Raw genomic sequence first — 14,228 nt, 5'->3', positions numbered from 1 at the left:
ACTGGTTGCAGGCAGCCGGAGCAGACTGGTTGTAGGGTTGGTGCTGGGACGACACGCGGATCTAGCTTGCCTCACTCACACTGCAGCTAAACTCTGGGTCCCAAACAGCCCTTCTGCTAGACGAGATATATCATAACGCAGGGTGCTCCTAAGCACCGCTCCTCTTCGCGCCACGCTGGCGGGGCGCCTCACTAGAGGAAATAACTTTAACTTTAAGCCCAACTCGGCTATAACGTTCTTATTCTAGGATAACCCGTGGTATATCACTAGGGAAATTCAGGGAGAAGCATGCAACACGCTACCCGTTTGCTGATAGAGGATAACCCGTAATATACTCAAGTTCAATACAGGGCTCCCCGAGAGACGTCTGTTCACAACAAAGGTCCCGACTCGAAGAGGTCTGTCTCCCCTCTTCCTCCGGCATATATCTCCTTCCATCTCTCTGCCTGCCACCGCCCCCTGCTGGCCGCCTACTAGTCACACAGGGAAAAGGGTTGTAGAATAGAATCCAGTACTGCCGTTTATAATCCATATTTCGGCCGGTAGAAGAAGGAGAAACTCGCATCATTGTTCGTGAGAATATCAATGATGTCTTTGTGCACAAAGGGGAAGTAGAAGGTTACGTTAGCACTTCTGAATAATAGAAGAATATTCAGGATGCTACACCTGCTTGGTGGGAATGGTTGCTGGCAGTCACAAGGTAGCAGGACGCAGTAGAGCTCCGTCTGACTGCACCCTCGTCTTTGGGCCTGGAGCGTCAAACTGGGGCCCGACAGTGGGAGTGAATGGGGCCCGGGATTTACCAACCTGGTTTGGTACTCTGGTCTTCCTCGCCTCTCCGGGGCGGTCAGCAGTACTCCCCAACTCGCTCTCACTTCCCCCAATACCTCCGTTAACCCTCCCACACCTAGTGACTGATATATGAATAAATAGATTTGTTCCTCCCGCAAGCAGTACCCTCCCTCAGTGACACTAGATACCTTAATAACTGAAAGGGGAAGGTGGGTAGGAAAGGGTTAAATGTATTAATATTACCCGTACCAAAAGGGTTAGTGTTAAGGCTCAGGAATTGACACGCACACAAGACTCCCATCTACATCCTTTAGTGTTATTTAAGGACTGCTCAGTTACAAGTATTCAATAGCAATGGGTCAAGTGAAATGTAGTTCTCCTATTATTCAAGTTGTGACTCAATATCTTGCAGACAACTGATATTGTACACCAAAATAATATAGACTCAGATATTGCAGACTCCAATGTAACTGACTCATTACCCACGTCTGGTCTAGTACCAATAATAATACCTCTCTAAGGCTTTACATATATGGCAGCGTTACGTTACCCCCAAGAAGAGAAGGGTTAACTGGATGGGAAATTATTATGAATGAACATACACGTTATCACACTCAAATGAAATGAAAATGTGGGCCCACTTTACCAAACAAAAGTCCTAACTAATGCCGGCATGTAATGTTTATGGGGTACCCCTATGCACTGTGGTTAGCAACCATTATCATTGCCCGTAGGCCGCGACACACTGTGTAATGTACGATATGATCTTGGTCACCGAAGTGCCACCGTACTTAGCCAAGATGGCGGCCTCGCCCTCACTACCACTCGTCCGGGTGGTAAAATGGCGTCGAACTCTCTCGTCCCAGGAGCTAGCAAGCTGTGGTAGGCAGGGGGGGCAGTAGCGGGCTGGAGGCGCGTGCTGGGTGATGGCGACCTCTGCTGGAGAGGCGGCGTCCTCTGCTCCGACGAGACGAACTCCCGTGCTAGGCTGCTGACTGCCGGTGCTGACAAGCTGCTGGTCGACGAGCTGTGTTGGCGCGCGTGATAATCTGATGGCTACCTTAACTGAAGCTACTCTGTGGGTCTGAGAAGGCCCTCCTGCTAATCGAACATGCAGCAACGCACGGTGCCTCTAACCACCAGCTCTCTTCAGGCAACGCTTGCCGGGGGCACCTCGCTGGAGGGGATAACGTTAGCATTAGCCACTTCGATATACCGCTTACTTCTAGGATAACTCGCTGTATCACTAGGGTTGTTCCGTTTGGATGTTCAACACGCTACTAACGCTTATATTTCTATCATAACCCGAAATATACTTGAGTCCAATTACATTCACCCGTGTGCTTCACGACGGGGCTCCTCAACGACACGTCCTCTCAGGTTCACGTTCAACGCCGAAGAGGCTGGTTCTCTCCACTTCCGCTCAGGTGACTTGCTTCTCCTTGCCGCCTCCCTCCTGCGCTCCGCCTGCCACCGCCGCCCCCTGCTGGCACCGCCAACTAGCCCCACAGGAAGAACTGGGTGAATTGAATATGATTCAGTTAATGTTTATAATCCATATTCCAGCCGGTGAGAGAAGGAGAAACTCGCGTCATTGTTCAGGAGAATATCAAGGGAAACTGGTTAACATGTCTTTGTGCACAAAGGGGAGATAAAAGGCCAAGTCAGCACTTCATTAGCTGTGGCTAATGGGGATCCAAATAAACTTAAACTTAAACCTACTGTATTGAACTGACCTACTGTATTGAACTGACCTACTGTATTGAACTGACCTACTGTATTGAACTGACCTACTGTATTGAACTGACCTACAGTATTGAACTGACCTACTGTATTGACCTACTGTATTGAACTGATTGACCTACTGTATTGAACTGACCTACTGTATTGAACTGACCTACTGTATTGAACTGACCTACTGTATTGAACTGATTGACCTACTGTATTGAACTGATTGACCTACTGTATTGAACTGATTGACCTACTGTATTGAACTGATTGACCTACTGTATTGAACTGATTGACCTACTGTATTGAACTGATTGACCTACTGTATTGAACTGATTGACCTACTGTATTGAACTGATTGACCTACTGTATTGAACTGATTGACCTATTGTATTGAACTGATTGAACAGACTGATTTCATTGACTGGCAAGGGTGTGGTTTTTTATGAATAGCATGTCAAAGATCAGATCATTGTTTATATTGTCCAAAATAGAGCTTCTCATGCAAACATGTCACTGGTTTGTACCGTCTCTGTTCTCTGGTGTGATCCGTCTGTAGTGCAGCACTGACACATGTCACTGGTTTGTACCGTCTCTGTTCTCTTGTATGATCCGTCTGTAGTGCAGCACTGACACATGTCACTGGTTTGTACCGTCTCTGTTCTCCTGTATGATCCGTCTGTAGTGCAGCACTGACACATGTCCCTGGTTTGTACCGTCTCTGTTCTCCTGTATGATCCGTCTGTAGTGCAGCACTGACACATGTCACTGGTTTGTACCGTCTCTGTTCTCTTGTATGATCCGTCTGTAGTGCAGCACTGACACATGTCACTGGTTTGTACCGTCTCTGTTCTCCTGTATGATCCGTCTGTAGTGCAGCACTGACACATGTCCCTGGTTTGTACCGTCTCTGTTCTCTTGTATGATCCGTCTGTAGTGCAGCACTGACACATGTCCCTGGTTTGTACCGTCTCTGTTCTCTTGTATGATCCGTCTGTAGTGCAGCACTGACACACGTCACTGGTTTGTACCGTCTCTGTTCTCCTGTATGATCCGTCTGTAGTGCAGCACTGACACATGTCCCTGGTTTGTACCGTCTCTGTTCTCTGGTATGATCCGTCTGTAGTGCAGCACTGACACACGTCACTGGTTTGTACCGTCTCTGTTCTCCTGTATGATCCGTCTGTAGTGCAGCACTGACACATGTCACTGGTTTGAACCGTCTCTGTTCTCTTGTATGATCCGTCTGTAGTGCAGCACTGACACATGTCACTGGTTTGAACCGTCTCTGTTCTCTTGTATGATCCGTCTGTAGTGCAGCACTGAAACCTGGTTGGATGCTGGTAAGACGCTGCCCTCTAGTGGCCGGCGATAAACTCTTCAAAACACACACACTGTTTTGTTTAAAGATCATGTACTAATATACTAATATGTCGTCACTGCACTCAACACCGCAGCACCCACTGCTGAAGTTTGATGAACACTGTTACTCAGCCTGTGCAATCCATTAACCCTTTCACTACCACACGGTAGAAGGTTAACCGTCTGTAGTGTGATAGTGAAAGTGTTAACCCTTTGTAGTGTGGTAGTGGAAGGGTTAAGGATATTATCGTTGAGCCCCGGTATCCTTCCACTAAATTACAGACACTAAAATACACACACATTTTTCAGATGTCTCTGTCTCTGTCTCTGTCTCTGTCTCTCTCGCTCTCTCTCTCTCTCTCTCTCTCTCTCTCTCTCTCTCTCTCTCTCTCTCTCTCTCGCTCTCGCTCTCGCTCTCTCTCTCTCTCTCTCTCTCTCTCTCTCTCTCTCTCTCTCTCGTGCCTCCTGTGAGTCATTGGCATGACCACACGTCTGGGGTAAGCATGTATTTTGTATGTAAATTAGGTGGGGAGGAAGGGGTTATTTATTTATTCACACAGTAGACTCCTCACGCCACATGCACACACTCCAAATGAAAAGTGATGCAATAAACAGAGAAACAGGTTATTAAAAGTATGAAATATTTAATGTATTTAATGGCGTTAAATATAGTGACTATCTATTTTGGACACTTTGTGCTGTTGTACAAGACAGCCAGTGGTGTAGTCGAACCAATACACAGGCATTATGTAAATGAGCAACCCTATTGAAAACCATATAGAATGAAGCAGTCCCACTTTGGTGTGAGGTTGCATTCACAGCATGGCACACTACCAATCCAAATGGGGGAAAACACAAGCAGGCAAAATGTGGGGTTGGGCTTGTTAAATCGACATGGCGGTAGACAAAATACAATGAAAGTGATCAAGGTTGCTCCATTACTACGATTGATCATTTCTATTGGCCATCCCAGTCGCCATGGCAGCATGTCCAGTAGTAGCCTCTACACTCTACTCTACCACCTGCGTTTCTATAGCACAGGCAACACGCTATCTAAAGCTGTGCAGAGGAGTCCGATGGCAAGCAAAAAAGCTGTGCAGAGGAGTCTGATGACAAGCTATCTAAAAGCTGTGCAGAGGAGTCTGATGACAAGCTATCTAAAAGCTGTGCAGAGGAGTCTGATGACAAGCTATCTAAAAGCTGTGCAGAGGAGTCTGATGACAAGCTATCTAAAAGCTGTGCAGAGGAGTCCGATGGCAAGATATCTAAAAGCTGTGCAGAGGAGTCTGATGACAAGCTATCTAAAAGCTGTGCAGAGGAGTCCGATGGCAAGCTATCTAAAAGCTGTGCAGAGGAGTCCGATGGCAAGCTATCTAAAAGCTGTGCAGAGGAGTCCGATGGCAAGCTATCTAAAAGATGTGCAGAGGAGTCCGATGACAAGCTATCTAAAAGCTGTGCAGAGGAGTCTGATGACAAGCTATCTAAAAGATGTGCAGAGGAGTCCGATGACAAGCTATCTAAAAGCTGTGCAGAGGAGTCCGATGGCAAGCTATCTAAAAGATGTGCAGAGGAGTCTGATGACAAGCTATCTAAAAGATGTGCAGAGGAGTCCGATGACAAGCTATCTAAAAGATGTGCAGAGGAGTCCGATGGCAAGCTATCTAAAAGCTGTGCAGAGGAGTCTGATGGCAAGCTATCTAAAAGCTGTGCAGAGGAGTCCGATGGCAAGATATCTAAAGCTGTGCAGAGGAGTCTGATGACAAGCTATCTAAAAGCTGTGCAGAGGAGTCCGATGGCAAGATATCTAAAGCTGTGCAGAGGAGTCTAAAAGATGTGCAGATGTGTATCTAGCTGTGCAGATGAGGCCTTTCAATTTCATGACATTTGAAGACCCAACAGATTTTGATTTAGTCATGTGTTTGGCATGCAGGGACCTACTGGAAACAACAAACTACCCAGAAAGTCATGCAGATTCAAATAAAATTAAAAAGTCTATTGTGGAAAAATATGGCACCAACTTCATCAGAATTACGTGTGTTGTTTGTGATGTCACCCGCCAGTTTTCTACAGCAACGGCAGTCATTTTAAACACGGATGAAAGTAAACACTGAGCTAATGAATTCCTATCTGTGATCATTCACCGCAACATTACAGGAAATGGCGACTGGGACCTCCCCCCTTAAACCTTATTTAGCTGGAATGCCGTACGCTGCCCTCAGAAACGCTGGCACCAGGGGCGTAGCTGTACTGCAGCTGGACCTGGGGGCCCCTGGAAGCAGGTGTTGGATATGGATTAATTTGATGGGTCTCTCCAGACCGCCAATATCAGATACTCTTGTTTCCGTCATCTACCCAGTAAAATGTTGCACGTGAAAGTAATGGCTTTGAAGTGTGATGTGTGCCGGGTGCCAGTGTACGGCAGCCATTGAGCCTGCGTAGCCCAAGGTTGGCTGCTGCTACCAGTGGTGGTGAAGGAGGCAATTTCGGTCGTTAAAGAACCCAGGACGCCTATCGTAAAGAGAAGGGTGTTCCCCGCCGTTACTGGCCAATTTCCCAATCAGGTCTCTGACATCGAGGCCACCTAATCATCCCTTCCCCTTAATTGACTGATATCAATCCCTGTCTCCTGAGCCATTCGGCGTATATAGATTATATGTGATGGCTGTACATGTGTGTACCGGTATTGTATGTAATTTTGATTGTCAAATAAATTCAATCAATCAAAGCCTGGTGCCAGTGTATGGCAGCCATTGAGCCTGCGTCGCCCAAGGTTGGGTGCTACCAGTGGTGGTGAAGGAGGCAATGTCCCTAACCCTACGTTGTGAATCGCTTTGAGTCTGAGAAAAGAGCTATATAAATGTAAGGAATTATTATTATTATTATTTTATGGAAAAGTGGGGAGACTGTGAGGACTTGGTGGAGGTCTGTGCTCTACTGAAGAGAGACCAGGAGGTGGAGGTCTGCGCTCTACTGAAGAGAGACCTGGAGGTGGAGGTCTGTGCTCTACTGAAGAGAGACCTGGAGGTGGAGGTCTGTGCTCTACTGAAGAGAGACCAGGAGGTGGAGGTCTGTGCTCTACTGAAGAGAGACCTGGAGGTGGAGGTCTGTGCTCTACTGAAGAGAGACCTGGAGGTGGAGGTCTGTGCTCTACTGAAGAGAGACCTGGAGGTGGAGGTCTGTGCTCTACTGGAGAGAGACCTGGAGGTGGAGGTCTGTGCTCTACTGAAGAGAGACCTGGAGGTGGAGGTCTGTGCTCTACTGAAGAGAGACCTGGAGGTGGAGGTCTGTGCTCTACTGAAGAGAGACCTGGAGGTGGAGGTCTGTGCTCTACTGAAGAGAGACCAGGAGGTGGAGGTCTGTGCTCTACTGGAGAGAGACCTGGAGGTGGAGGTCTGTGCTCTACTGAAGAGAGACCTGGAGGTGGAGGTCTGTGCTCTACTGAAGAGAGACCTGGAGGTGGAGGTCTGCGCTCTACTGAAGAGAGACCTGGAGGTGGAGGTCTGTGCTCTACTGGAGAGAGACCTGGAGGTGGAGGTCTGTGCTCTACTGAAGAGACCTGGAGGTGGAGGTCTGTGCTCTACTGAAGAGAGACCAGGGGGTGGAGGTCTGTGCTCTACTGAAGAGAGACCTGGAGGTGGAGGTCTGTGCTCTACTGAAGAGAGACCTGGATGTGGAGGTCTGAGCTCTACTGAAGAGAGACCTGGAGGTGGAGGTCTGTGCTCTACTGAAGAGAGACCTGGAGGTGGAGGTCTGTGCTCTACTGGAGAGAGACCTGGAGGTGGAGGTCTGTGCTCTACTGAAGAGAGACCTGGAGGTGGAGGTCTGTGCTCTACTGAAGAGAGACCTGGAGGTGGAGGTCTGTGCTCTACTGAAGAGAGACCTGGAGGTGGAGGTCTGTGCTCTACTGAAGAGAGACCAGGAGGTGGAGGTCTGTGCTCTACTGAAGAGAGACCTGGAGGTGGAGGTCTGTGCTCTACTGAAGAGAGACCTGGAGGTGGAGGTCTGTGCTCTACTGAAGAGAGACCTGGAGGTGGAGGTCTGTGCTCTACTGAAGAGAGACCTGGAGGTGGAGGTCTGAGCTCTACTGGAGAGAGACCTGGAGGTGGAGGTCTGTGCTCTACTGGAGAGAGACCTGGAGGTGGAGGTCTGTGCTCTACTGAAGAGAGACCTGGAGGTGGAGGTCTGTGCTCTACTGGAGAGAGACCTGGAGGTGGAGGTCTGTGCTCTACTGGAGAGAGACCTGGAGGTGGAGGTCTGTGCTCTACTGAAGAGAGACCTGGAGGTGGAGGTCTGTGCTCTACTGAAGAGAGACCTGGAGGTGGAGGTCTGTGCTCTACTGGAGAGAGACCTGGAGGTGGAGGTCTGTGCTCTACTGAAGAGAGACCTGGAGGTGGAGGTCTGTGCTCTACTGAAGAGAGACCTGGAGGTGGAGGTCTGTGCTCTACTGAAGAGAGACCTGGAGGTGGAGGTCTGTGCTCTACTGAAGAGAGACCAGGAGGTGGAGGTCTGTGCTCTACTGAAGAGAGACCTGGAGGTGGAGGTCTGTGCTCTACTGAAGAGAGACCTGGAGGTGGAGGTCTGTGCTCTACTGAAGAGAGACCACAGCAGCCCAGGAGGTGGAGCGACCGTCTGGTAATCGGAGCACGTCAACGTGCCAGCGTCTCGAAGTGTCCCTGAGTAAGACGCTTAACTCGAGCAGGTTGAATGTGTGAGTGAATGGGTGAACGTGAGGCGTAAGTTGTAAAGCGCTTTGGATGAAAGCACTATATAAATGCAGACATAAATAACTATGTACAGATACCGAGATGTCACACCATGTTACCTGTTACTGCACAATGTTGTTTTTATTGGATTCCATTATATGTTGTACCACTGTATTGCACATCGTTGCGGGCAAGACCACCGGCATTTCATTGTATACTTGTATGCCGTGACAAATAAAACTCTTGACTTGACTTGACAATTTGCCATTCACTGAGTGTATTTTTCTAGTCGAATACTGCTTTAGTTTATCTTTAACCAATAAAACGTTACAATACATTTTTTTATGAATAAATAGTAGTAAAGTAGGCTTCTGGTTTTTCACTCGATAGGTCCGATTCTTTTGGAGGGCAGTGCATTTCACACGTGCCAGCGGCCCAGAAATGTATGATTGGTGTTGGACGGGCGAAGCCTACCTGATTTGATCTGCGCCCACCGATTGGGATCTCTGGCTACACCACATTCTTGTGCAACACACAATATCCAGTACCAGTGCTCCAACCTTTCTCATTGTTCAATAAGGCCTAAGCATAGTCATCAGGGGTTGGGGTGGGGTTGGCAAATTCACAGTATGCCCACTACTTCAAGCTAGACTACACCACTGTTAACGATAGACACACTTTATTATTCTTAGTCAATAATCACCACCGTTATTCTCTGCATTGCCAATGCTACATACCTCTATGGTACCTCTACATGTTAAAGTCATTATTATTGTTATTATTATTATCGTTAGTATTTCTAAGTGGGCACTTAACCCTTAGAAGTATGCACGTAAAAAGTGCTGTGGTTCTCTCATGCAGTGGCAGGTCTGAGAAGTACACTAGCAAGTCCATGAAAAGCATATCTATACGGTTTACAAAATCATAACGTTAAAGATAAACCATGGAGGATTTTCTTATTTAATGTTATTCATAATATGATACGGTTGTGAAATTAATTGTGATGATGGACATCGGTGCAGAGAGTATTTCATCACTTTCCCAACTGGTAAGTTGTGATGTGTAACTTACTGTACAATATCTCAAGAGGGAATTACTTTTGTAACATGTTTAAATATATTTTGTGAAGAATCGAGCAACATCAACAAACTCCCAAATAGAACCAAATGAAAGCAGCAAGAATATCTACTGTTTGTAAAGACTGTTCTGCATCACGACTCATCGCAGCTGATTTCACAGGAATATATTTACGTGGAAATCATACACGTGGCTTCTTTACATTGACAGTAAAAACCATGTAAATATAAAAATGTGACATAAATGAACAAAATCTTTAAAACAACTATTACACATTTGGTGTGTGTGTGTGAGTATGGCATGGGAATGTACACATAATTGTATATGTTTGTCTTTGAGTGTCCATGACTGTATTTAGTGTGTGTGTGCGTGTGCGTGTGCGTGTGTGTGTGCGTGTGCGTGTGTGTGTGTGTGTGTGTGTGTGAGCGTGTGCGTGTGTGTGTGTGCGTGTGTGTGTGTGTGTGTGTGAGCGTGTGCGCACACGAGCGCATGCATGTGCGGCATGAGTTAATACAGGATTATGTATGCGCGTCTGCTTTTTGTGGGTTTATTTCTGCATGTGTGCATGTTAGGGCCCGCGTCCACCTATCTCACAAAAACGCTGGTAGTGCGCCGGCAGTGCTGGCATGAAGCGCATCTTGTAGATGACAGAAAGAAATCTACAGCCATCTTTTTATCGTTTTTTCCTGCCGCGGTTTTGCACATATTATAGCATATTTTATTACACTTTATTGTATATTAATTATATATATAGTTATTGCCTGACACCACAGTTCGCCCTTTGCTTTTTATTAGCTTTTTAGTAGTGTATTCGTGTAGTTATTATTATTAGTGTATTTGTGTTTTGTCGCAAATCTCAATGGCCCGTCTCTTGTGGGAGACAGCCAAGACAGGCAGGCAGCTCCGGTGTCAGGTTACAAACAGAGTGGTAGATATGAATGGCTGTGATTGGTTGTCTGAAAATGAGCTCGGCGCACCGCTCTGAAAGTTCAGAAAGTTTCAACTTTCGGCCGCACAAAAAAGCTGAAAAAAGAAGCCGACTGCAGCGCATTTCCTAGAGGCGGCGCATGCGGCCGCATACGCTCTCTCCCCATTGGGATACATTGAAAAAAGACACGTGCGGTCATAAATATGAGGCAGGTGGACCCAGGCCCTAAGTGTCTGTGTGTGTGTGTGCGCGCGTGTGTGTAGTATTCAACGTGTAAGACATATTGCTTTGGCTCGAAGTCACAGCTCACCAGTCTCTCTTTAGCAAGAGGCCTCCTCTTCTTTTTTCTTTTTGATCACTACACACATTTGACATCATGTGTATGGGAAGCCAAATGGATCAGGAACGGGTTAGGAGTGGCTCAGAAATGGACTGTGTGGCAGCTGGCATGTTTGGGCGGCAGGTGCAGGTAATTATGTTAATTACTGAGGGAGGCGTATATCGTCAGTGCTGTCAGAATGCCATTGGATGGATATTGTACCTTTATAGAACTTGCCATGTCAAAACATTATCTTTAAACATGTCCATTCCGCTACTCTTAATCACACAGTGTTTCATGTAAACGTATTAAACTTTTCCCACTTGGGCTTGAGCCCTCAAATTGCTTCTTGTGGTTACATGCGAGGGAATAAATAGATGGAGAATCGTATTGTTATTTTCACCGATTTGGCTTTCCATACAGGCAAATGCATGGACACCTGCCCCTATAGTAGTCCTTTGTCTGACCAAGAGTTCAATACTATTTCAATAATTAACTGAACACACACACAAACATTTAGACAGTTTCTTCTCTGGTAAACAATAGATTTGTTTGGCCATTCCTATCCTCCGATGCAGGTTCTATTATTCCATTGTCTCCTTTCTCATTTGTAATCCTTATTCTTAAACGCTGGTGTTTCCACATTGAGGCTCCAAGGTCACCGGTGTGGTGAAGGGGCAAAAGAGTTTTCCTCATTTATAAATGAACCTTTTCAAAAGATCTGGCCAAATAATTCAATGTAAAAAAAAATAAAAATAATAATAATAATAATAATAATAAGTATAAGAACAGGATGATGAAATAATTTCCATGGCTGGTATGATTCTATTCTACTCTACCAGCGAATTTGGCAGGTAAGCACCATATTGGCTTTTTTCTTTTGTAAACATCAATTCGATTGGTCAGGTGATTTTATGAGTCCACTGGTCACTAAGGACAATGATAAACATGTCGTAGCAACTAACCCTAACCCTTTCACTGTGACAATACAGAAGGTTAGCCCTTTACTATCACACAACCGACTCACTAGTGATGGAGCATCGCCGTCGGTTGTGTGATAGTAAAGGGGCTAACCTTCTGTCGCGTGGCAGTGAAAGGGTTGAGCATAGACAATGGTCTAATGGACGACCTGCTTTGTTTCTGTTTAGAACCCTCTCGGTGACCCTGCATCGTGGGTCAGTGTGCAGCAGCAGCCTGCTCCTCCTCAGACGGGCTTGGGTCAGGGTCGGGGTCAGATGGCCTTGCCCATGATGAGGAGGCTCATCAGGAAGACCATGATGAAGAAGAGCCACATGAAGAAGCGATCCATCACCTTGGCCACCTTCCTCCACTCCCCGACGCGTCTCTGGGTGGCGCGCTGGTCGTGGTAGCAGCGGGCGATGTACTCGATGTTCCTGGACAGACCCTGATGCTGGCACAGACACGGGGTCTTCACCACGATCTCCCTCCTCTTCTCCCCCGCCCCGCCTCCTCCTCCCGGCCCGGCCCCTCTGTCTCCTCCCCCCTCGGCTCCTCCTATACCCCTCCCTCTCTCCGCACACCCTCCCCCCCCGTCGCCCTTCCATCTCTCCCCTTCACCTTCGCACCCTCCGGCGGCGCCCTCTTCCTCCGAGTGGTCGATGCTCACAAACAGGTCCTCCTTCCAGTCCGCCCGCTCGTCCGTATTGAGGCGCTCCTCCCGTGCCCCGTCCTGCCCCGCTCTGCCCCCCTGACAGCCCCAGGCCCGGCCGTTGACGTCCCGGCACGGCGCTTGGGGGCGCCGGTGGGTTCCGAGCGGGACCTCGGCCTCCTGCGACGAGGCGGCGGGTTTCTTGGGTGGGTTCCTGCTGAGGCAGTTCTCTCCCACCTCGTAGACGAAGCAGATCCGGGCCAGATAGTGGAGGATGAAGCGGCGGGCCCACTCGGGCACGGGGTGGGCGTCGGGGCCGCAGTGGTGGATGTTCATGATGAAGATGGTGAGGGCCGTGGAGGCGGTGATCATCGTCATGGTGGCGATGTAGTACTTCCCTGGTGGAGAGAGAAAGAAGAGCGACGTGAGGAATCAGCGAGAGCTCCATGGAGAGAACAAAGTAGAACAATGCCGTGACACGCCGTGCGGCGTAGTAATACACTGGTGCTCTTCAAGAAACAAAGTAGTCCCAAGATAAACAGTCGAGAAGAATCAGAACTACATGAAGGCTGTTGTATTCTGTTGCGGATGGTTAAAACGTTTGCGTGTTCTTGTGGTTATAGCTTAAAAAAAAAAATATATATATATATATATATATATATATATGTTATTTATTTATTATTATTATTTCCCTCGTCTGAAACCACAACCACAGGACTTGGTAAGTCAGCTATTGGTGACTCTACTAGCAAATGTTTCATACCGCTTTATGTAAAATAAAGATTATCCCTTTAAGCCAAACGATGCCTTTTGTCAATGCACACTAAACCAACTCTGAATTCCATAAAAAATCCATCATCATCATCATCATCATCATCATCATCATCATCATCATCATCATCATCATCATCATCATCATCATCACCATCATCATCATCATCGATGCACTGTACCAGCCACGTGACCGTGTCCACACAGCTGGCTGTGAGCTCATTTCGCTCTGTAGTGAAGCAGATTCTACAAATACATGAGAGACCCAGAATTGGAATTTGAATACATAAAATGGTCCTTTAAATGAATGACACAGCTGGCAACGCTCTCAGCCTGTTCCCCTCTGTGTTCACAGGGGCTATTATTCGGGTTTTGCAAGAAACACTGAGAGCTAATATAAGATAACCTGAAATTCGTTTTTTTTTAAGTCTCAACACGTACTGATCTTGCCGGTGAACCTGCTCCTCCTCTGAGTGAAAACAAGGCCATTGATTATGGAGCTGTGATTAGGGTTAGGGTTAGGGTTATTGATTATGGAGCTGTGATTAGGGTTAGGGTTAGGGTTATTGATTATGGAGCTGTGATTAGGGTTAGGGTTAGGGTTATTGATTATGGAGCTGTGATTAGGGTTAGGGTTAGGGTTATTGATTATGGAGCTGTGATTAGGGTTAGGGTTATTGATTATGGAGCTGTGATTGCAGCAGCAGCACGTTACATAACAGACAATATCAGACACGTCTCATCCACCTCCTGGGCTTCTCTCTGTTGAATCAATATTTACTACCAGCCTCAATGGCAGACAGGAAGAATAAGTCGCAAAGCCACAGACACACGTGCATGCATGCACACGCACACACACACACACACACACACACACACACACACACACACACACACACACACACACACACACACACACGGAGACACACACACACACAT

At 47.2% G+C, this 14,228-nt stretch overlaps 1 protein-coding gene across 1 annotated transcript; it reads right to left on the bottom strand.

The window, feature by feature from the left end:
* Window positions 1–12,140: 12,140 nt before the first annotated feature.
* LOC311248558 (neuronal acetylcholine receptor subunit alpha-9-I-like) lies at window positions 12,141–12,916 on the bottom strand (the record flags this gene model as incomplete). The annotated part of the gene is made up of 1 exon (XM_084339421.1): window positions 12,141–12,916. A coding segment is annotated over one exon (776 nt), but the record flags the coding sequence as incomplete, so codon positions are not given.
* Window positions 12,917–14,228: the final 1,312 nt, after the last annotated feature.

This window comes from Notolepis coatsorum (assembly GCF_963971535.1).
Source record: "Notolepis coatsorum genome assembly, contig: SCAFFOLD_607, whole genome shotgun sequence".
Lineage (NCBI taxonomy): Eukaryota > Metazoa > Chordata > Actinopteri > Aulopiformes > Paralepididae > Notolepis > Notolepis coatsorum.
This window is presented reverse-complemented; position numbering and strand designations above follow the sequence as displayed.